Genomic DNA, 23,430 nt, shown 5'->3' on the forward strand with positions numbered 1-23,430 from the left:
TAGGGTCAGGTCTGCTCAGACTTTCCACTCTTCGTGCGCGCCCTCGAGGGCTGATGAGACCAGGCAGGAGGTGACTAGCGTGTCCAGGCTCGGGAGCACCCGGAGCGCTGGCCCCAGGGCTCTGCGGCCATCTTCGGGAAGGGAGGTAAAGAAGGGGCGCGGCCTTGGGACCGGGACCCGCCCCGCCGCCGGGGCCGCCTCGCCAAGCTCGGACTTCCCCTCTCCGCCCGGCCCAGCTGCGCGGCGCGTTCCCGCCCAGCCCAGAGCCCGCGCCGCGGGCGCCCCGCTGCTCGGCCCCGCCGCTCGCAGAGGCCGCCATGGGCACCGCGCGCTGGTTCGCGCTGGGCAGTCTGCTGGCCCTGGCCCGGCTGCTGGAAGGCCGGCTCGTGGGCGACGAGGAAGCCGGCTTTGGTGAATGTGACAAGTTCTTCTACTCCGAGACCCCTCCTGCAGGGCTGGCGACCGACTCCCACGTGAAGATCTGTCAGCGCTTCCAGGGCGCCGCGCACTTCGCCACCTTGTACAGCCCCCGGGACCGCATTCCCGTGTTCTCGGCGTTCCGCGCTGTGCGCCCCGCGTTCCGCAGGGCGGAGCCCCGCTGGCTGGTGGAGCCGCAGGTAGGCGAGGGGGTTCCCGAGCCGGGCGCGGCGCTGGCTCTCGGGGGCTCTTTGCAGCCCCGCGAGGGGCAGGGCAGGGAAAGGCGGTTTCACACCTGCAGCGCCTTGGGCCCGGAAAGCCAGGACTCGGACCCACCCTGCTGCGCCCCCGGAGTTACAGCTTGTCTTGCTCGCTGTCGAAGATACTGTACAAGCTTGGCGGTCTGGGAGCTTTCACTTAAGCCGCAGGGGCGGGAGGTCCCCTGGGGAGATGGCTTTCCCTACAATTTGGCGCAGACATCTGCGGTGTCTTATTTGTTTCCCGAGGAGTGAGGAACGTGAGACCGAGGCTCTGGAGACCATACAGATCCGCAGAAAGCCTGGGCTGGGCGCATGTCTTTGCTGCAGCATTCATTTGAGGGTGGATGGGCATTTTCATGCTCATTTTATAGAAGAGAAGATCGAGGCTGGGGGGCGGGGGGGAGGTGTGTGTGTGTGTGTGTGTGTAGAGTTTCGGAAGAGCTGCCAGCTGGTAAAATGGGAGGATCTTTTGGCTGGAAAGTCATTGCTCCTTCTATAGAGAAGCATGCCTTTCTGCGGAGCCCTAGGACAGAAATCCTTCCTTCTTCACAGGGCAGTGAGGACATTTCATCTGAAGGGATATTGAGTTAGAACAATACAATAAAGGCATGGACTCTTAGAAATGCAAGGAGATGATAGGGAAACAGCCACTATTTTCTGCCGATGGGAAGGACAAGCCAATTTTTCCTGACTCTGCATATTAATATTATCAGACCACTTTAGGAATCATGTCACCTCTCCTGGTGCTGTGTCTGTCTGGTGATAGGGGCCAAACCAGAGGCCCCCAGAAACCTTGTGGAACTTGCTAGCCTGTTCTTAACACATCCTGGCTTACTCTGTTCAGTCCACCCCCTCTTTAGAACACCCGGCCCTGCTCCCCTTTGACCTCTCACCAGCCTCCCTCTCCTGCTGCTGGAGAAGGAGCTTGGTTCCTTTGGTTCCCATGGGAACAGCCCTTGGTTCTACTCCTCAGCCCTGGTCCTGAACAGCAGACTGGCTTTTAAGTGCTTCATTCAGAACCTCTGTGTTGTAATCTCATTCAGGTATTTATAGTTCTGAGACCTTAGCCAGATCTCCAGTAATTTGCTTCTAGCTTCCTTACCTTTTCCACCTCCCTCCACGTACTTTACCTGTTTATGTCAGGACCTATGAGATTAGGCTTGTGATAACAGACTAAATTGTACACACTTAAAATATTTTAATCTAAAATTAGTTCCCCTCCAACTTCACCCCTTGAGCTTGAAGTACTGTATGTTCTCCAGCTCCTCATTATGCATTGTGATTGTGACCCTAGGAAGAAAATAGATGGCTTAGTCTTTGTTCCTTGAGGATCTCATGGACAGCTGGAGGAGACAGTGTACACACAGTGAAGTCATGGGAATGCTAACTAAATACATAGCAGTTAATTCAAAGTGTACTTAGTAATCATCTCCTGTATGCCAGACATGCAGCTGAGTGGAGCTGCAGAACTCAAGGGCTTCCTGCCTGCAGGTGCAGCTTGCTGGGTAGAGAGGTGGCCCAGCATTGTATTGGAGCCATGATGTTTGGTTTCACATTCCAGGTCCTCCCGTGACTGGCTATAAACTTGGCCAGGCCACCTTGCAAATAATAAGTTAGGGAGATTGTGATGATTAAATGAGTTACTGTATATGAAGTTCTCAGAGAGGTCCCTGACACATATGTTCTAGCTGTTGCTACAACATAAGCAGAAAAAGCATAATTGTACTTATTTTTTTATCTAATTATTTTTGCTGTAGTGAGGATTGAACCCAGGGGCTTCATAATGAGCTACATCCCCAACCCTTTCCATTTTGTTTAGATATAGGGTTTTGCCAAATTGTCCAGGCTGGACTCCAACTTGTAGTCCTCCTGCATCAGTCTCTCAGAGTGCCGGAATTACAGGCATGCATCACCACACCCAGGAGAATAACAATTTAATAGAGGTAAACACAGTCCTATCAGATTTAATCTGTCTTTAAGGTGATAGTAGAAAGCCTTAGGATCAGGATAGCATTTGTGCTGTGCCTGAAAGAGTAAGATGGAGTTCAGAAGGGAGCTGAGGCGGGGTGAATTTCAAGCAGAGGAAGCAGTACAAGCATTACAAGTGAGGTAGGCTGGCAGATTCAGGGATCAGTCTGTGGGGAGTGGTTGCAACAAGTAAACTAATACACATGAATATAGTTCACTGCAGTCGGGTGCTCAGAATAAAGGTGAATGATGGATGGGAGGAGTTGGGTCAGATGGAGTCATCAAGGAAGGCTTAGGGAAGCAGAGCCATTTATGCAGCTACTGAAAGAGTCATTAGGAAACATGATTTGCCAGAGAAGTGAAGAGAACTAAGTTATGAAGGCCATGGAGAACCTGGGTGGGGTAATGAGGGGAGGGCCTGGGAGATCAAAGAGGATGAGGCAGGAGAGTGAAATAGCTCCAAATAACAGCTTGTGAGGTGATAGGTACAGTAGTTCTGGAAAGGATGGGAGGCTGGAGTGCCCATCCTGATGCAGAAATCAGTGGTCACCAGGACTGAGAAGTGCAGGATACTTTTCCTTGCAAGGTAGATGACCCCCCCACCCCATGCTGTGTTGTCTTCACCTCCAACTTTAGATCAAGTCAGCTAGGAGCCAAAGAATATTAGGAGGGAGGGAAGGAGAGAGGGAGGATAGAGGAGATAGGAAGTACAGGCAGGTTCTAGAGTGCACTGCAGCAAACTTGACCTCCCTACTGCTCCCAGGGCCTGCCAAGGTCCTTACTGCAGAGAAATGCTCAGATCTCAGTGTGTACTTCTGGCTGCTTCCAAGCAGTTTATGATGCCAAAGTCGCTTTGTGGCCACATCACCCTACCCAGAGGTCCAGCAGACAGGGGGAAGAGGAGGGGAGCAAAGGAGCTCAAAGCTGAACTCCAGCAGTGAATCAGGCAGGGCTGCACCGACACTCCCATTCACACAGCCCAGTTCAGCAGCTCTCAAGGCTGGTTTGATGATCCCCTTTGAAAAAACACTTCTAAATTGAAGATGATAGAGCCTGAGTCACATTTGTGCTTAAAACCTTTAAGGTGTTGGCCAAAGTTCAAGCTGCACAATGCAGTTTACGAGGCCTTTCATGGCCCAGCTCCTGGCTCTCCGACAGCCCTGTCTCTCACTGTGCTCCGAATTCATATCTATGTCCCAGCAGCATCAAGCTCCCTGAAGTTCCTTCATAAGCTGCACTTGCCAGGTCAGTTTCTTTGCTTCTGCTGATTCCCTTTCCCCTGAGTGCTGTTTCTACACTGTCATTCTTTAAGACTAAGTTTGAGTGCCACCTGCTCCAGAAAGAATTCCAAACCTGAGTTAGGTCCACCCTCTCAGTGCTACTGCAGATTTTCTGTTTGTGTACTTAATTGTTTTGTAATTACCTGCTTACCTATCTATCTCCCCAGTATGAGTCTTGAGGGCTGAGGAATATATCTTACCCTTGATTGTTTGTATTCCTAGTGCCTAGCACACAGAAAGCACTTAATAAATGTTGAATAAAACAATTTATTTTTGAATAAAATAGAAGGATCAGTCAAGCTGCAGGACTGATATACTCTTGAGTTTTCTTGGAGGGGAGCTTCCTGTTTCAAAAGCCTAACCCTGTAATTGGCCAGTTACCTCTCTTGTGAATACATTCAGTATGCAAAGATGGAAGGGCATCCTTCCTTGAAGGCCACCCCATCAGTGCTAGCTCTGGCCTTTGGAACCATCCCAAATGATTTGGATCTCTCTTCATAACAGTCCTTTAATGTTGTATACAGGCTTTCATGTCTGCTCGCACTGGAGGAATATAAAGGAGACCTTCTGAGGAACAAAATGTGAAATTTAGAGGAAAGTAGAAAAAACAGAGGACACAGGGCAGTTGTGTTTTATGTGGAATGTGGTCACCTTTAAATTAAGCATGGCGAGAAGGCAAGAAAGAGATGAAAAAGTCCATCTGGTACGATGGAGATGGTCTGGAGGGTTCCCATTCAAGACTCCTGAAACCTGAGAACTGGAATCTGATTTAGTGCATGGTGCCTTACGCCTTTTGGTTTCTTAACTTTTTCTCTTTAATGGAAGAACATTTACTTAAGGTACTAATGATCTCCTTCCAAAGTACATTGCTAATTCATACCAGAAGCCAACACATATAACCATATTTTTTTTTTTTTTTTGCTTCCATAAAAGTTTTATTTACCCCCACAACAACCCAGTGAGGTAGGGTGATCAGGGCATTTGAAGATGAGAAAACTAAATCTACATTACTTGTTCATGGCTACACTGCGTAGTAAATAAGTAGAAATTGAGATTTTTAAATGTCCATGACTTTATACTGATTCATGTGGAAACAGGTAGAGAGAATATTAGCTCCCGCCTACCTTAATGCCAAAGGACACTATCTTAAAAAAATCCCTTTTCAAAAAATGAAAGTAGTATTTCATTGCTTATTTCTACAAAGATTTATAAAATTAAAAAAAGTGAAATATTTTACAGTATGTGTGTGTGTGTGTGTGTGTGTGTGTGTGTGTGTATATATATATTTATTCAGGGTCATGTCCATCAGCTGTATATTTATGATCACCTATCCAAGTCCTAGAAATGCAAACTTTTAAAAAAGTATGAAAGACAAAAATGGTAATGAACAATATAGCCTCAGTCTTATTATTCCTCCATGTATCTTAAGTTCTGTGAAATCTGGTCCCAGTTTAAAAAAAAAAATAAATAGGGGAAAATAACTACCAGAGAAAAGTCTGGTAAACTTTTATTTTGTTGCCTACTCTCAAACCACTGTCCCATTATTAAAACATATTTCCAAAATCTGACTATTAGTATCACTAGGAAAAGTTTTAAAAACACAGAACTCCCAGGTCCCATTCTAGACAAAATGAAAATTTTCTAGTGGTAGGTTTCAGGAATCTGTACCTTAAAAGCTCTTCAGAGTAATTCTTTTTTTTTAGGTTGGTATTATAATATTTATTAAAATAATGCTATGGGTTAATAGAAACAGCAAAGAACCAAAGAATTAAAATGCAAGCTATGTGAAATCCCAACTAAAACCCAAAAGTGTCTAATGTATTCATTCATTAGCTAACTAAAAGCCCAAAAAAGACAAGACACCCAGTATAATAAAGTACTGCAAAACAATTGGCAATTTTCAGTTATCAAAACTGTGGATTTTGCATTTTGTATCCTTTTCTCAATCAAGAAAAAAATTCTTTTTGAATGTTATATAACATACATATAAAACAAGATAGAAAAATACATTATAAACTTGTAACAATGGCTGTAAATACATTATCTTACATGTTTCTCATAGACAATAGGTTGGTTATGGTACCTACATAGCATGAAACTACTACGGTAATAAAGAATAGACAAAAAATACATGTCAGCTGTACGATAACATACAAGCGACACTCCCATCTACCCACGCTAAAAAATTACATAATACTGTCAGAAAAAAAGTCTTAAAAACTACATTAATAAGAAATAAATTCAAAAAGAATAATACTGAGAACCAAGGCATTCAGAGATTTCAAAAGTCATGCTTTTTTTTTCAGTTGATCCAAAAATTTCTCAACTAAGTTTTCAAAAGTTTGTTCTGAGCCAACATTACTTATAAATGTCATACATTTATTATTTCATACATTTACTTTCTTCCCCATAAAAGACCTTTGATAAACATCTAAAATGTCCAGGTATAACACGGTTGAGATGAAACTGGATCAAATACTGGTATTTGTTTTTAACTATCACCTCAAGTGTTTCAGTGTCGCAAATTTATTCAACCAACCAAACACAATAAAAATCAAAATGGCACAGCATATATTGTAAATAAATCAAAACAACTGTGTGTAACAGAAAGACAAAGCATTGGCACATAAACCAAAGCTAGCTGAGTACAAAAGAATGACTGTCTACTGCATAGTAAATAAACTGAAAAGGGTTCCGAGTGAGGCAGGATAATGGAGAGGTCACCATGAAGGTGCCAACTGAGCTTCCTGCTGACCTTGACTGTGAGGCTGTGAAGGTATGGGAGAGGGAACGAGTTGATGAGTTGGAAGTCCACTGCCACTTGAGATTTACCATGTTTGGTACTGAATAGTTACTGATCATTTCCTCAAGTGTTTAGATGTAGGCTTTGCACACAAATTGTTTCAGCTACAAAAGTGATTGAACTTCATGAGAAACTGGAAACTTAAACTGAAATGCAGTTGGAGTGTTTACATACACAATGATGCTAGTTTTTCACATTCTTTTAAAGTTAAAAAAAAGGGACAAAAAAGGTGTATATGGAAGGAGGAGCAGTTACTAAAGCCAGAAGAGAGATGAGCTACACGGTTATCTGGTATGATATAAAGAAATATGATTAAATTTGGGTTTTTACAGAATACTGTTTTCTAGAATGAAAATCACAAAGATTTATTTTGTGAAAAAGTTTGCTAGGCATACTATTATCTCCAATTAAAATATCCAATGCATCCCCCTTCTCCAAATACAATAAAGCTATAATTTTGTCTGTAATTTCTGATCTGACATCCAGATCTTACATGTTTTCTATCTTAGAATCCTCTGGGCTAACTCTCTTCAGAGTAATTCTAATGAACAGTCAGGTTTGGGGGTCACTGGTGTGTATCTTAAAATACTAATATCAAAATCATTAACTAGTATCTTATCCTCCCTTAAAAAAAAAAATCCCAAAATGTGGTATATCCCAAGGAACTCTTGCCTTTCCATAAGTAATTTTAAGATTCAGAGAAACATTTTATAAAAATATGTCCTACTTAATGAGACTTGGATTCTAGTAATAATTTGAGTAGCATTGAAGTATAAGAGTTTTGGGGTTCTTATTCTGAAATTGTATTAATGAATTCTTTACAAGTTCCTAGCAGGCTTTCAACTCAAAGGAAGACATGAAAAGTAGTGACATAATCAAGTACATCAGTGCTGGAAAATACTATACTCAAATACAGCTCATGAGGGGAATAACAAAGTGAGTAAATGACAACCCAAGGCCTCCTGGCTCATACATTTTTGTTCCCAGTCCACTCTTCCCCTGTAAGGGGAAATCAAATAAACATTCTTTCCAAGTTGCTTGGCAGAGTTATTTGGTGGGTAACTATTAACTAATTCAAATACACAAGATTAAAAGATAACAAATACCTGTGAAGGCAGAGAAGTCAGGTCAGAAAAACTTAACTAGCTAATGATGTAGTATATAACACCCTCATATTAGTACAAATAAATGAATGCTTCAGTGTCCTTTACATTGCAGTTTTATGTACTGACTCAGATGTGGAAGAGAGCTGGTCTTTATGAAGAATTCTGTGCTCACTGGAAAGATTTGTAGTAATAATGAAATGCTCTTCATTGATGAGATGAAGTCTCTTTTAGGCAAATTGACGACAAAACAGTGAGAAACGAACTTCTTTAGAATGCTGAATGAAATATCTAACTGAGAAAGTCATTGGCCAAAGATAACTTAAAAAAGAAATTCTATGTTAACCCTAAAAAAACCCAGAGAAATATATATATATATTAAAAAACAATGTACACATCCATTTCACTGACAGTTATAAGAAAATAGCCATTTATAGAAGTTACACAATACTGTAAAAAAATCCCAAATCAATTTTGGGAAACAGATAAAGCTGTTAGGTAAATAAATATACATACTAGCCAATATAAAACAATTTATGGTTATGAAGTCTCATCAGTTCTATTTTAGGACCCAAGGAGAAATATGGTGATAAATCTAGGGCTACACGAAATTAAAAAACAACTGATTAAAACATCCTTTCTAACAATGATAAAACATTTAAAAAAATGTCTTAAAAGCTAGCATTTATCACTGGAAATAGCACAAGGTGAATGTCCTTCAGAGTTGTAATGTGTATGCAGGTACTTTGCTGTGTCTCATCATGGATCCATTTCTCCTGCAATTACTACAGTCAGTTAAGACTTCATGTTTCCTGTGTGAGCTGACGGGCTGGGCACATCTCAATTCAAAAAAATACACAGTTCCAATTAAATGGAAGTGTTCCATGTCTATCAAAAGATAAAAGAGATAATGAGAAGATAAAACATTAAAGTGGAAGCAAGCTGACTAAATTTTTTCTTCATAAATTTTTATATTAACAATTTAAAAATTACCCAAATAATGTAATGAGAAAAATATACAGTATTAATTTAGTATCAAGAATTTTCTCAGGCCATATAAAGTTTCTTTTATTTCTTTACAGAACCTTGTTATGCTTGATTCGTTTTTTTACTTAAAGGAACTCTTCTGGTATGGAGCTGAAAACAACTGTACCATTAATAAAAGATGATTAATTTAAAAGTTGCCTTTTGTTATTAAAGTGCTCGTAGGCACAACTGTATTAGGTGCTTACATTTCCCTATAAGTTGTGGGAAGGCCCTTTGAGACTCCTACTTAAATCAAGAAAACTTTCAGCAAATATGATGCATCCTGAAAGTTCAGATCTTATATAGGTTTTTCTGTTTGAGCATAAAAAGGAAGAGAACAAGGAAAAATGTAACTGGGTTCACAATTTTGAGCAAGAGCACATGTAAAGGTAACGTATGTACATTTTATTTCAAGAAAGACATAAGACAAACAGCATAAAGATGCCCAGATGCCCTAAAGATAAATACATTTCAAAGATTCTCATTAAAATGAATCTGTAGTATTTTTTCCTGCAAACAAAATACATTTCTTTTAATTAAAAAAAAATCAATCTCTGAATTGCAAATACTTTGCTTTTTTTTTTTTTTTTTGCAAAATATCTGCCATGATTATTTTTTAATGAATAAGGATTTTTCACAAAAGAGGCTTGGTCTACATGCTAAATTTTTAAACAATTCAGTGACACAATATGCTAACTACACGCAACAGATAATATAGTAAGAAAACACTCAACCTGATGAAAAGTTAAAATCTTCATTAATACACTGAAAGCTGACATAACTCATGCTTTTAAAATAAAAAATACAAAAATTAAATGTTTTCCTAAAAAAATTTCCTTATTTTAAGGATTCATTTGAAAATGAAGCTGCATGTAATTTGTACAATAAGTTGTGCAAGTAAACAGGTAATATACATAAAAAGTGCCATTCTTTGACATCCTTTACATGTTAATGCAGTTGAGAGGCAAAGCATACTTTTACAAATTCTACCTTCCATAAAAAGCCTCCCAAATAGGAGATTACATGCCACTATAAAAATATCAACCTCTTGTGATAGCTGCATTAGAGAACCAAGGCTTGAAGACCATTTTCATATAGCATAGAAAACCACTACGAGAGCATATTAACTGCATTGGTAGCTTGGGAGTGTACTGTGCCACAGGATTATGCATAGCTACTGTTAGGTACCAAGCTGTTACACAGAGTTTTAAATTGATTGTAAGTGAGAGCATAACAGAGGTACATACTACCAGCCCATGCAAAGTAATTAAAAATACTGAGTCACTGTGCTGAATACTTCATTCCTGGAGAAAACCAAAGGGAGTGATACTTAAATTAAGCCCAACAGGTGACTAACTCATTCTCCTCAAAGATTGGTGAGCACAATGAAGCCTGAGGTATACCTTTATCCATTAAATATGTGTGCCATTGCAAGATATTACCATTTGAAAATACACACCATCTCAATGGTTTAAATCTTTTGAATATTAGTTGTTCATATATCTTATCTACCCAGTCTCTTGATTTTTGAAAAGATTTCACCGACAGTAGAATGTTACAGAAACAAAATATAAATGCATGTCTTTCTAAATGAAACTTAAATGGACTAAAATTAGAGAATAGTTTTAAACAAATATACAGTATACAGGCAGACAAAGCAGAAAAATGGCCATTCAAACATATAATAAAAAAACCTAAAAATTGACTATTTCCAGAAAATTATGAAGCACCTCAACTAAAAGGAATGCATAGTGAAATTCTAATCTAATACAGGTCAAAAATGTAAGAAGGTTATAAACCTTAACTGGAAAAATAAAACAAATTTACTAGTCATTCCTCTTGAAATGTGAATTGTAAAGTAACAGAAAAGTGGCTACAAACCCACTTAGAGCACCAAACAAAATAAAAGTCCATTTGCATCTCTGTTATTATCATAAAATCCTGTGTAACTACAGGTCAAACTGCTGGTGGCAGAAACAGAATTCTTTATAAACTGCAGATGTCCTGTACATAAAAAAATTTCACTGGAGTTGCGTTAGTTCTAAAGAGTCTTCTGTTTTAGCCTACCTACTGTATGTATGCAATCTGAAATAAAGTCTCTTTCTGTAACCTTTGATTCTTTTTTTTTCTTTCTTTTTTTATTAAGTTTATTGGTACATTTTCGGTATAAAATACAGTTGCATTCATCATCGGGATCTTGTACCATTACATGAGTTTCTTGGTTCTTTTTTCCCCCCCTCCCTTGCCCTCCCTTCACCCCCTCCACCCTTTCCTTTTTGCAAAGACTTTGTTTCCATTTTTTTCCTTTTCTCATATTTTTTCTTTTCCCTTTTTTCCTTTCCCCTACCCCTCCCACTTCCCCGGCACCTTTAGACCTTTTCTTCCTGTTACACAATATCAATTGTACATTTTTAAAATTACAATATCAAGATCTAGGCGACATTACCACAGGTTTTACAGAATTTAAAAGGATATAGAAAGCATATTTCAAAAATCTGTTTTGAAATAAATTTGACAACTTCTAAGAAGTACCTTGGAAGACAAATTAATGAAACTAACTCTGGAGGAAATATAAAATTCGAATAGCACCTATTAAAGAAAGTATATTCCTAGCTTGAAAACCTACCTATATGACAATAGCAGGCTCATAAACATTTTAACTGATAAATTATATCAAACAATTAAAGCAGAGAAAAGAAGGAACACTTCTCCCCTCACTTTAGGAACTCAACATCGTGCTAATCCTAAAACTGGATAAAGATAATAGAAGAAAAAAGTATGAACATAGAAATTTGTTTAACAAAACAAACTATTAGAAGTCAGATCTGCCAGTATGTAGAAAGTGGTTTTGTTATAGGGATGGCAGTGTTGGTTCAGCATTGGAAGATCCACCCCCAGAAGTCATCATTTTAACAGAGGAAAGGCAAAAGCCATATGATCCTGTCACTAGTTGGAGAAAAAGTATTGGACTAAATTCTACAGCTGTTCATGGTCAAAGCTATCAGGAGCCTAGAAGTAGAACAGAACCTTCTCAACAGATTAAAGACATGTTCTCCATACTTCCAGCGAGAACGTCTTATATGAATGGAGAAGATACAATGCTTTCTCCTTAAGGTGGGGAACAAGGGAAGATATGCTTACTCTTTTTCTGTCCATTAAACTTTGAAACCTAGTCCCCACCAAAATAGTCTGGCAATAAAATGACACAATTAGGATAGGATTGACAAGGTAGAAGTAAAATCTTTATATGTAGATGAAATGATCATCTACAGAGAAAATACTAAGAAATCTCTAGGAGCCCCTAGAACTTGTATTTGAGTTTAGCAGGATTAGAAAACATGAGGTATACATAAAAATTCAGGTCTGTGTATACTTACTATAAATGAAGAATTGGATATTGAAATTTAAAAGTTATGTAGGAGTACAAAGGACCTAGAAAAGTTAAAAAAAAAAAAACAGTGTTGGAAGACGTTTAGTGCCTAATTTTAAGACTTCTTCTAAAGTTACAGTAATCAAGGCAGTGTTGGTGTAAGGGAAGACATATAGATCATTGGAATAAAACAGAGAATCTAGAAATAGAACCACACATATATGGTCCAGTGAGTTTTGAAAGATCATTTAACATTAGGATTTTATAGAATATAAACTCAATTCAAGAGCTGAGGAAGAGATAGTGTTTTCAGCAAACGGCACTAGAACACCTGGTATCCGTATATAAAAAATTAACCTCAACCCTTTATTTCCATACATGAAAATAACTTGAAGAGATCTATGAACTTAAATATGAAAGCCTAAAGGTATAAAATTTTAAGAAGAAATTATAAGGGAAAATGTTTATGAATTCAGGGTAGGCAAGAACTACCTAGTATACAAAAGACATGATGTATAAAAGAAATTGATAAATGAGATTCCATCAAAATTTAGAATTTTAAATGACATCATTAAAATGAAAAGTCCTTAAGCAGACCATATTTATAATGCATATGATCAGAATATATAAAGAATCCTTAGAGCTCATTAATAGACAACCCAATTAAAAAGTAGACATAAGATGATGATAAATAGCCAATATAGCACAAGGAAAGGTGTGCAACTCTAGAATCAGAAAAATACTAATCAGTACAATAACAAGATTGAATTATACACTCATTAGGGAGATGAAGTCAAAAGTTTTAAAAACCTTGTCATGACTTTTTGTTGGATTCTCCCCCTTTGTGTTTAATTTGTCACACCCAATGGATTCATACTTCTGGATTTCCTGGGGTTGTGATCCTCATTGTCTTTTCCTAGGGTATTGTCTAAAGTTTTTGGAGTGCCGGTTTGATATTTATGAAGTTCCTGAGGTGCTCTTTATCATGAAAGTATCTTATTTCTCCATCCATTTTGAAAGATAGTTTTGCAGGGTACATCAATCTGGGTTGGAGGCTGTTTTCCTTTAGGGCTTGCAATACATCACTCCAAGCTCTTCTTGCCCCGAGGGTTTGCATTGAGAAGTCTGCTGTGATTCTGATGGGCTTTCCTTTGTATGTGATTCGTTTCTTTTCTCTCACTGCTTGTAGAATTTTGTCCTTCTGTTGGATTTCTGGAATCCTAACTATTATATGCCTATATGTAGATTTTTTTTGATCAAGGCTAGCTGGAGTCCTATATGCCTCACTTATCTGTATGTCAAGTTCTTTTCCCCTCCTTGGGAAGTTTTCTGTCACCACTTCTGTGAACAGGTTTTTTTATGTCATCTGCACTCTCTCCTCTTTCTTCATTGACTCCAATCAGTCTTATGTTATTCTTCTTTGCATTGTCTAGCAGCTGCTGGATTGATTTCTTGTGTTCCTTTACAATTTTAAAGCAATTTTTCTTTCCCTGGTCACTAATTGCAATCTTTTCTTCTATACCTGAAATTCTATCCTCCCATTGGTTCATTCTGCTGCGCAGACTTTTGATGGAGTTTTTAGTCTCCTGGAAATCTGTTTGCATCTGTTTTATGGATTCCATTTGTTCCCTATGTTGGGATTCCATCATGTTCCTCAGATCCTCTATTTTTTAATCTGTGTCCTCTCTAGATTTATTAATCATGTCTTGCACCATGAGCAAAATCTTTGCTGTTATCTGAGTAATTATTTCTGATTTCATTTTTCCCAGATCCTCTTTTGTTGCCAGTTCAGAGAGTCCAGGTGGTTGAGTATCAGATTGTTCCATCTCGTTTCCCTTCGGGGTTGCTGTAGGTGATCTGGAAGTCTGTTTTTGAGGCTTGTTTACATGTCTTCTCATTTCCATGGAGGGGGGAGTGCTTCTGTCACCCACATGGATCACCTTCTCTGCCCTAGAAGGTTGGGATGGTGGCAGGGGATCTTCCTTCTGGGTTCTGGGACTGGCTCACCTTTTCTCCATAGCTGGTTTCTGGAGATCAGCTGAGAAGTGCAAGGGAGTGATTCCGCAGCTCCTCCACAGCAGGAGTTAGGATCAGTCTGTAACCCTTTATTATTATTGGGCATCAAAGATAAGTAAAGCAAGACAGGGTACAAAAATGCAAAATTTCAACAGTAATGGGGAATGTTTTTGTCTTAGTCCAAAAGGGTCCTGCATTTTCTCCCCCTTCAGTGTTTTGACAAGTCTTTTAATCTGGGGGCAGCAAATCATGCAAGCGAAATCTGTCTCTGATGTGAGGTCAGACATCTTCATTCAGTTCTACAAGCTTCTCCAGAAATGGAATCAATTTTAGAAGTTCATTGTCATTTTTATCCATAAACCAGCTTTCTATCGGGATTCCATGCAAAGGCTTGTGGTGAGCTGTCAATTATTATGGTTTTTGAAAGATCCCTTCCAAGGATATTTAAGTCTGTTATACAGTTTCCTTGTACACAAACACAATGTTCTCAAAAAAGCTGGTGCCTGACCAGTGCTTTTTAGGGTCTAGTATATTCAGTAACTTGCCTACATACACCTTCTTAGAAGCAGTAAAAAGAATGATCTCATACATCTGAGACATACGTTCCAGGAATTCCCTGAAGAATGGTCTTAATCTCACATAAACCTGATATATGACATCTTGGAAAAGGACTGGAAAAGTAAGTGCTGCATCTTCTAGCTCATTTAGACTACAGTGCACTAGTATTTCATCCAGATCTAAAACTAGGGAGAATTCTGGTGTGCTTCTTGTTTTCAATGGAAGAGCAGGTTTCCTATTAGTTCTTCTGTCAGTGGTGGAACATGTTTGATGAAATAATAGGGGTCAAATACTTCCCAGTTTTCTTCATAGGTGGCCTCAACATGCGCTAATGAATAACCACTCTCTGGAGTTACTGATGCTGTAAGGTGAGGGATATCATGATTAACTGTTTCCTCTGCTTTTTCTAAACCATTGTTTATTGATGGCCTCACTTGAACTGCTTGATTTGAGTAAGCTATTCCATTAGTTGATGTAGTAGTACTGGTAGTGATCTCACCCACTTGTTCCATATCAAGTTGTTTTACTATCTCTTCATCTTCCACAGCTTGTCCTGGGGAATCTGATCCTGATGTTCCATTTTTATTTGCTGGTGAAAAAAAATTAAAGACAGAAGAAAATATGGTCCCCAACAACATTGTCCTTGGAGGACTGCCAGAGGAAGGATTATCTTCTACTTTCACATTTTGTTTTACATGCTGATTTGTCATTTCATAACTACCAGCTTCTCCATTTACTTGACTTTTCCATTTTACTTGAGACATCTGTTTGTTAGGCTTTTCTCCTGCTCTTGGTGTCGATCTGATCAAATTATTATCTATATCACGTTCAATTCTACTTTGTTTTGAAGGATTTTCTCTCTCTTCCTTGGGTGTGCTTCCTTTAATGAATTCTTTTTTTTTTTTGGTACTGGGAGTTGAACTTGGAACCTTGCACTTGCGAGGCAGGTGCCCGAACCACTGAGCTAAATCCCGGCCCATTTAATGAAGTTTTTAATTGAATACAATAAGCCGGTCTCATTCTTTGGTGGTTTTTCTCCTCGTGAAGGCAGGCTATCATCAACCTCTGAATATTTCCTTTTGACTCTGGCAGTGCATTGTATTTGGATTGGATCTTTTATGGGTGCCACATGTAAAACTCACTATGACGACAGAGAAGTGTCCTTAGGCTCCGGCTAGAGTCCCGACTGCGCAATGTGGGGTGTCCTTCCCGCTTAGCCCGCAGCAGCTACAGAACCAGTTCCTTCAGCCAGTTGCCATTTCCCACCTCCATATCATTTTATAAACATACACACTGGAAGAAAATAATCTTATATCTAGTAATAACAGTATGCATTTATTTCATCTTACAAAATGCTGTGAGGTAGATACAATATTATCTCTTCATTGTGGAGATGAAGAAACAGGCTAGAGTAATTAGTTGTGGTATCTAATGTTGCATAGCTTGGATTGGAATGCAATGACTGATTGCTCTTAGTCCTCTGCTCTTTTTGTATATCATTGTGAGCTTCTTTGGCCTTATTATAGATCCTCTGCGTTTGTAGCCTTAATTAATACTCATAAACTCCTAATTTCTACTCCATTTCCCACCCATCCTAAGTAGGACAGGTGGGAGCACATATTTGGATGCATAAATGTTGCCCAAGTGGCAGTGGCTCTAGAATGAGGGGATGTTTTGATTAACTGTAAAAGCATTTTCCTGGAGGGCTCAATGAGATCATATTTCTAATCTTAGAAAATATACATGAACAGGGCCGGGGATTTAGCTCAGTGGCACTGCACCTGCCTTGCAAGCGCAAGGTCCTGAGTTCAATCCCTGGTACCAAAAAAGAAAAAGAAAATATTTTTGATCCCCAGTACCAAAAAAAAAAAGAAAAAAGAAAATATACGTGAACAGTGTCAGAAGTTAAAATCTTAATTAAGTGCTCTGTCTTTAATTTCTATCAGTGGGTTCTTGCTTACACTCTGAATCATCTAGAAATACTTCAGTTTATTCTAATTTCAGCCTTTTTTTCATTACTTCTGAGAACAGATGTACAGAAGGCATTATTCACTTAAATCTCTGAGTAAGGAATTCAGACAACAAGACAATGCTGATTCTCACTTCCTGTTAACAAACTTGATTCAAATTGGTGCTTTGCCATTTATGAGCTATGCGTGACCTTAAATTCTTCTAGTCTTTTTTTTTATGATCTATTCATTTAAGGTGATAATGTTGTTTATCTTGTAGAGTGGTTACAACAAATAACAAGAGTAAGATTACTCAAGTAATCATGTAGCATAGGTCTTAGATTCTTTTTTTTTTTTGGTACCGGGGATCCAACTCGGGTCCTTGCGCTTGCGCAGCAGGCGACGAAACCACTGACCTAAATCCCTGGCCCATAGGACTTAGAAAATAGTAAGATCTTAGTAAATATTAATGTGTATACTTTAAAGTCTTATTCAGACACACACACAGATGTAAATGGAATGTTTGATTAGGTAGATGACTCCTAACAGTTCTACAACTCTCCTGAAATATAAAAATTCATCTTTATATCATCCCAAATGCTTGCTATTTGTCCCCACATTTATGTAAGTGCTCAGAAAATGCATGATGAGAGACTGAGAGAATGAAAGGTTGAATGAATACATCGATGGATGAGATATTGGCTTAAAAAAACCACCCCAGCAACAAGGAAACTGATACAGAGATTCCTCCGCCCTCTTTGTCCTGAGGAACTTGGTGTGTTGCCACAAGACAGTGAGCAATGGCATTCCAGTCTGTTGTGCCAAGTGTGGGTAAGGAGGGGAAGCATCTGGCTCGGAGGAAGGTTTCACGATCAATCGATCACTCATAGCTTCTTCCTCAATGTGGTGGAAAAAGCAGGAATAGGAGCCCCACATGCTGCCCTTCATTGGGTTTTTTTCCTTTTCTGGCATTTTCTCTACCTTTGAGTTCAGTGTTTCCACTTGTTTCACAGATTGGCAAGTTAAGGTACTTACTTGCTCTCTATTAGCAGGATGTTTCAGGGACATTTTGTCTGGAAACAGATCAGTGGTAGCTATTCTTTATACTTTCTACACTATTCTTTCAGTTTTCAGACAAATTTGGACAACCCAAAGAAGGAACTATCATTTACTGATCCCTTACTATATGAAAGGTCTTCACAATCCAACTTATCTCTATGACAGCTCTAGGCATTGTGTTCCATGTTGTATCCAGTAGGAAACTGAAGTTCATTGTGCTTTTAAGTAACTTATCCAGTCACTCAGCTTATGGCTGCTCAAGTCCAAAGCTTTTAGCTCTCTTCATAATTCTGCTTTATAGTTAAAATACCAGTATCTTCTCTCCAGAACCCAAATTAGCTGATTAGATTTGTTATTTTCATTTTACTAAACCTAGTTCTGGGCTATGGATGTGGCTCAGTGATAAAATTCTTTTTTGTTTGTTTTATTATTTTTTTACTAGTACATATTTATAGTACATAATGTTTATATTCCTTGTGGGGAATTGGTACATGTATATAATATATCTTAATTCCTGTTTTTCATCCCCTTTCCCTTCCCTCCCTTCCCCCTCCATCCATCTCTTGATCCCATTCCTTATTTTTTGTACCTGTTTGCAGTACATAGTGTTTACATTCCTTGTGTGGAGTTTGGTTCATATACATAACACATCTTAATTCATTTTTTCACCTTCTTTTCTCCCCTCGATCCACATCTTGATCCACTTCCCTTTTGAGAAAGATCTAACTCCCTACTTCCTATTATCGATCTTTTATTTTCCTCTCTATTTGTACTTTGGATTTCTCATATAAGAGAAACCATGTCATACTTAAATTGTGTGTTTGATTTATTTTACTTAATATTGTGGTCTAAAGATACATCCATTTTCCTACAAATGACTCAAGTTTGTCTTTCCTTATGGCAGAGTAGTACTCCATCATGTATAAATACCACATTTCTTTTATCCATTCATCTGTTGATGAACATTCTTGTCTAGCAGACAGAGGGCTCTGGATTTGATCTCCAGCACTACAACAATGATAACAAAATATAATTCTTTGGATTGTTTATGACTTTGCCACTGACCCACCTTTTTGAAAAATCCCAGGTTCAGTTTATCTTATAGTGATTGGATGGAGCTTTCCTGGGGGAATAAAGATTTTATTCTTTGGGTTTCTGATTTTTGCTTCCTTTTAAACTGTCAGTGTTAAAAGTAAAAATATGAGAAAATAAATCTTCCCATTTTCCAGTCTCTCACTGCAGTGTTCGGTCTTGCTTTTGGAATTACTATTGGTCCAAGAATACTGAATTTTTTCCTCCTTCAAGATGCATTTCATATCTACTGAGTAGTTACTGACCTTTTTATTCCATAAAACTTGACATTTATCATAGCAATAATTCATTGCCTGCTGACTTACCTATTTGGCCATAGAAATGAAGGAGAAATAAAAAAGAAACTGATTCATAGGCTGAACTAAGAATAGAAGCACAGTTTAGTACTCCAGTCATGCTTTTGTTGACCCTGTGCCTGACAGAAGTGTAGCTCAATCACAAGAGGTCAAGCTAAGGACATTTTATATTTTTAATCAAAACTGAAAATATAAGCACATTTCATTTTGCAGAATAAACAAATATCTGAAGTACTGTTTGAAATTATACATTCTAGTTGACTTACACTCTAATTTTGATATGATTAGTCTTGAGTTTTAATTGACCTTCATTTAGCAGGAATATTTAATGCTTAAACAAAGCCCTGAGTCCTCAGGTAATTAATTCATTCAGTCAACACATATTTACTAAGCATCTGCTATGTGTCAGATACTATTCTAAGCACTGGGAATATAGATCACTGAGCTAAACAGACAAAATTACCTGCTTTCATGTGATTTAGTATCTAGCAGAATGCAGATGATAAATAAAATAAATAAAAAACATAAGTTTGTGAGCCCAGCCTGGGCGACTTAGTGACTTAGCAAGACTCTGTCTCAAAAAAAAGGGAAGGGGGACTCTAGATAAAGCTCAGTGCAAAGCCCTTGGGTTCAATGCTTAGTACTGAAAAAATAAAAAAATGAAATAGTTTTAAATGTAAGGAGAAAAATAAAGCAAGGAATAAGGATATGAAATATCAGGGGAAAAATGAGGTTTAGAAAGGGGTTTCTGAGAAGATACTGTGGAGGTGACTTTTGGGTGCAGACCCGAAGAAAATGACGAAGACAGTCATACAGATATCTCAGGTAAGCACACTCTAGAAAGAGGGAATAGTAACAGCAGCAAGGCCATGAGGTATCCATGATCCTTGGGTTTGAGGAAGTGATAAGAGGCTGGTGTGGCTAGAGAAGAATGGCAAGATATGAGGTCAGAGACGTGGAGAGGGAGATGGCAGATCACTTAGGTCCTTGTGGACTATTTGTAAGAAATCTGTTTTTTATTCTGTGTGAAACAGGAAGCTCAGGGTTTTGACATGATCTCATTTACATTTTAAATGAATCATGCTGGTTGCTACACTGGGAGTAGATTTGTGGGATTAAGGGCCGAAATGGAGAAACCAGTTAGGAGTTTCAGAAATCTGGCCAGTGACAATGGTGGCTTGACCAAGATCTTAATAGTTTGGTAGGGTGTGACAGTGTGGTTCTGGCTATATTTTGAAGTAAGGATGAAGAATCTTTGGGGTGAGAGAAAGGGAAGAATCACACGTTACTCAAGGGGTTGGCTCAATCTAAAGAAAGGAGTTGACATGAATAAAATGGGGCTACAAAAGGAGGAGCTGCTTTGGGGCCATATCCAGAATTCACTTTTATAGAAGGGACAGGAACAGAGAAGAGGAAGGGGGTTGGGGAGAGAGGAAGAGAGGAAGGGGTAATAGAGAGGATTATCAAAGTATGTTACATGCGTGTATAGATTTGCCAAAATGAAACCCGCTAGTCTGAATAACTAATACGTGGTAAAAATAAAACAGCAACGGCAGAAAAAAATTCACTTTTATTCATGGGGTGAGAATAAAATAGTTGTTACTCTGAGTGGTGAAAATGGGGTGCTGTTTTTCAATGAGTGTAGTGTTTCAATGACTTTTTTAGTACGTTTGTAGTACATAATGACATTCACTGTGGGAAGTTGGTACATGTACATAACACATCTTAATTCTTTCTGCTTCCTCCTCCCCTAGGGTTTCAGTGACTCTTAGTGAATGAATTCTAGAGAGCTGCTGTGCAACATGTGCCTATGGTTGACAATCTGAAAATTTGTTAAGAGGGTAGATCTAATGTTAAACATTCCTACCAAAGACACAAAAGATAAAAATCAAAGCACAGAGACACAGAGAAACTGTGGGATGTGTTGGCTCTATCCGTTATCTTGATGGACATATCAGTGTGGTAGTGGTATCAGGGTATTTGCGTGTGTCCAAACTCAACAAACTCATCAAATTGTACACATTAGAAATATATCATTCAGGGCCGGGGATTTAGCTCAGTGGTTTCCCCGCCTGCTGCACATGTGCAAGGACCCAAGTTCAATCCCCGGTACCAAAAAATAAAATAAAATAAAATAAAGAAATACATCATTCAGACCTCAATAAAGCTGTGGAGTGTGTGTGTGTGTGTGTGTGTGTGTATGTGTGTGAGAACTCAGTTTTGGATATACATCAGTGATTCATGGGAGCTTCATACTCCATTCTAGAGCTCATTGAGTGCTTATCACATAGCAGGCAATTTTCTAGGCTTTTTCTTTTCCACATGTAATCTCACATTAACCATAGGAAGTAGAGCCTATTATTATCCTCCCTAGACAGAGAAGGAAGGTGAAGTACAGGGAGGTTCACACAGCTAAGAAGAGATGGAACCAGGGTTTAAATCTGAGCTGTTACCAAACCTGTCAATGTCTTGGGTGAGCTTTTCTTTAAATGTCTTGAATGAAGTTCCTCTTTTAAAGCCTTCCATCATTTGCTAGCAAGGCATGTTTCCACCTCCATAGCCACATGCCAAAGAACACCAGGGACTCACAGTGCCCAGGTATACCTTCATGCCTGCAGCAATATGAAGTTATAGGTTCACCACTGTCCCCTATGCAATCATGTTCTATTGTAATCCATTATAGCACCTCCTATCGTCCTTCCTATGCAAGCCAACATTTCCCATGAGGCATAAAGCACGAGGTTGAGACTGGGGTAAACACATCTTTCAAAACTTGAGTTACTCTGTGGAGCAGCAAGTATCATTTCCTGAGTAACAGTCAGAGTGGCAAAGAGGATAGGTGTGGGGGTCTTGGACCTATAGGGTGTAGAGCCATTTCTCCAGAGAGGCTGTTGGGTTGGTTGTGGGGCATGACCCTGAGGAGAACCCAGCTCCTCTGGCCTAACACCAGTTGCCCTGGCAGGGTGGATGCAGACAAATCACATACTCCAGAGCTCCACCTCTTGAGGAGAGGCAGAGGACTCACTTATTCATCCTGCAGCCCCAGTCACTTCAGGAGCCCCTTCCATGCAGCCAGCCTGTCTCCCTACGAAGGAAAACCAACTGAATGTAGTGCACTGGTAAACTTCATAACCCAGTAATGCAGTGAGACCAACTTTCAGACCAGAAGAGGGACTTTGCTCCAACTCAGTACACCCCATCTCCATGAAGGTAAAGGAATTCCTTTTTCCTTCATGACTGTAATAAGCTAAGTCTTGTAGCTTTACAGGGTATTACCATTGTCCTTATATCCTGACTTTAGCACAGCTTAGCAAATGTGCCTTCCTCGTGTGTCTGTGAGATAGCAATATGGCCTTCAGGAAGTCTGCTTGCCATAGTCTTACTACTCAACACTTAGTATTTTAGTGTTAAAATTTGGTGTAAACCTAATTTGTTGATTGAATGGACCAAGACGCATGATTGAACAAGACCATATAAGGAAATGGGCATTGTTTGTTTTTGAAAACTGAGCATCCACTATTGTCTCAGGACACATGGAAGCATGGGGAAAGGAAAATCAAGTTAAAAGCTTTTTTCTCCTTCTTGGGTGTGTGTATTGTACCTGACACCATGGTACCCATCATAGCACTGGACCTTGAAAGACTTGGGCTGTTTTACGACCTCACTTTCTACACCTCTTTTGGACTGACTTCTTTAATCTTTGCCATCTGTTTTCCAATGTCAAAGCTCCTATCATCTCTTATCTAAGTCCCTGCAACGATCTATTCCACCTGGTTCTCTAGCTCTTCTCAACTCTGAAGCTAGAGAAATCCTCTCCCATCTCCTTATGTCTCCCATACCTCTTTGGGAACCCTTCTGGACTCCCCATTTCTCTTCAGATAAAGTCACAACTCCTTATCATGGCCTCCAGAATTGGCCTGGTCTGAATGCATTCCCTCTCAAGCTTTATCTGGTGTTATACACTTTGCCAGGTTTTAAACTCTGGCCAGTGTGGCTTCTTTCTGGTTATTTTTACTTTCTTTTTTAAAAGTCCATGTACTCTCTCTCATCATAGGGCCTTTGTCCTTAACATTTTTTTAATTGTTCTTTGCATTCTATGTTATTCCCAACTAGTTCAGTTGGCCATAATAACTCTGTAGTAGCTCCCAATACACCTTTCTTGGTGAGTGTGTCTCAATTAGTCATATGAGTAGAAGAATCACACACTTATTTGTGTGACTAATTAAGCACCAC

At 39.1% G+C, this 23,430-nt stretch overlaps 1 protein-coding gene and 1 pseudogene across 1 annotated transcript in view; one reads left to right on the forward strand and one right to left on the reverse strand.

Moving 5' to 3' along the window:
- Window positions 1-233: 233 nt before the first annotated feature.
- The window catches only part of Endod1 (endonuclease domain containing 1), a 40,971-nt gene continuing 17,774 nt past the window's right edge, over window positions 234-23,430 (forward strand). Inside the window, exon 1 of the mRNA XM_004838057.3 lies at window positions 234-617. Coding sequence (XP_004838114.1) covers window positions 318-617 — 300 coding nt within the window. The 5' untranslated portion in view covers window positions 234-317. The remainder of the gene's footprint in view (window positions 618-23,430) is intronic.
- Window positions 14,383-15,686, reverse strand: LOC106008343 (CTD small phosphatase-like protein 2 pseudogene; annotated as a pseudogene).

Source organism: Heterocephalus glaber, unplaced genomic scaffold, assembly GCF_053883595.1.
Source record: "Heterocephalus glaber isolate CG9 unplaced genomic scaffold, H.glaber_assembly_v1.0 deba00001429, whole genome shotgun sequence".
Taxonomy (NCBI): Eukaryota; Metazoa; Chordata; class Mammalia; order Rodentia; family Bathyergidae; genus Heterocephalus; species Heterocephalus glaber.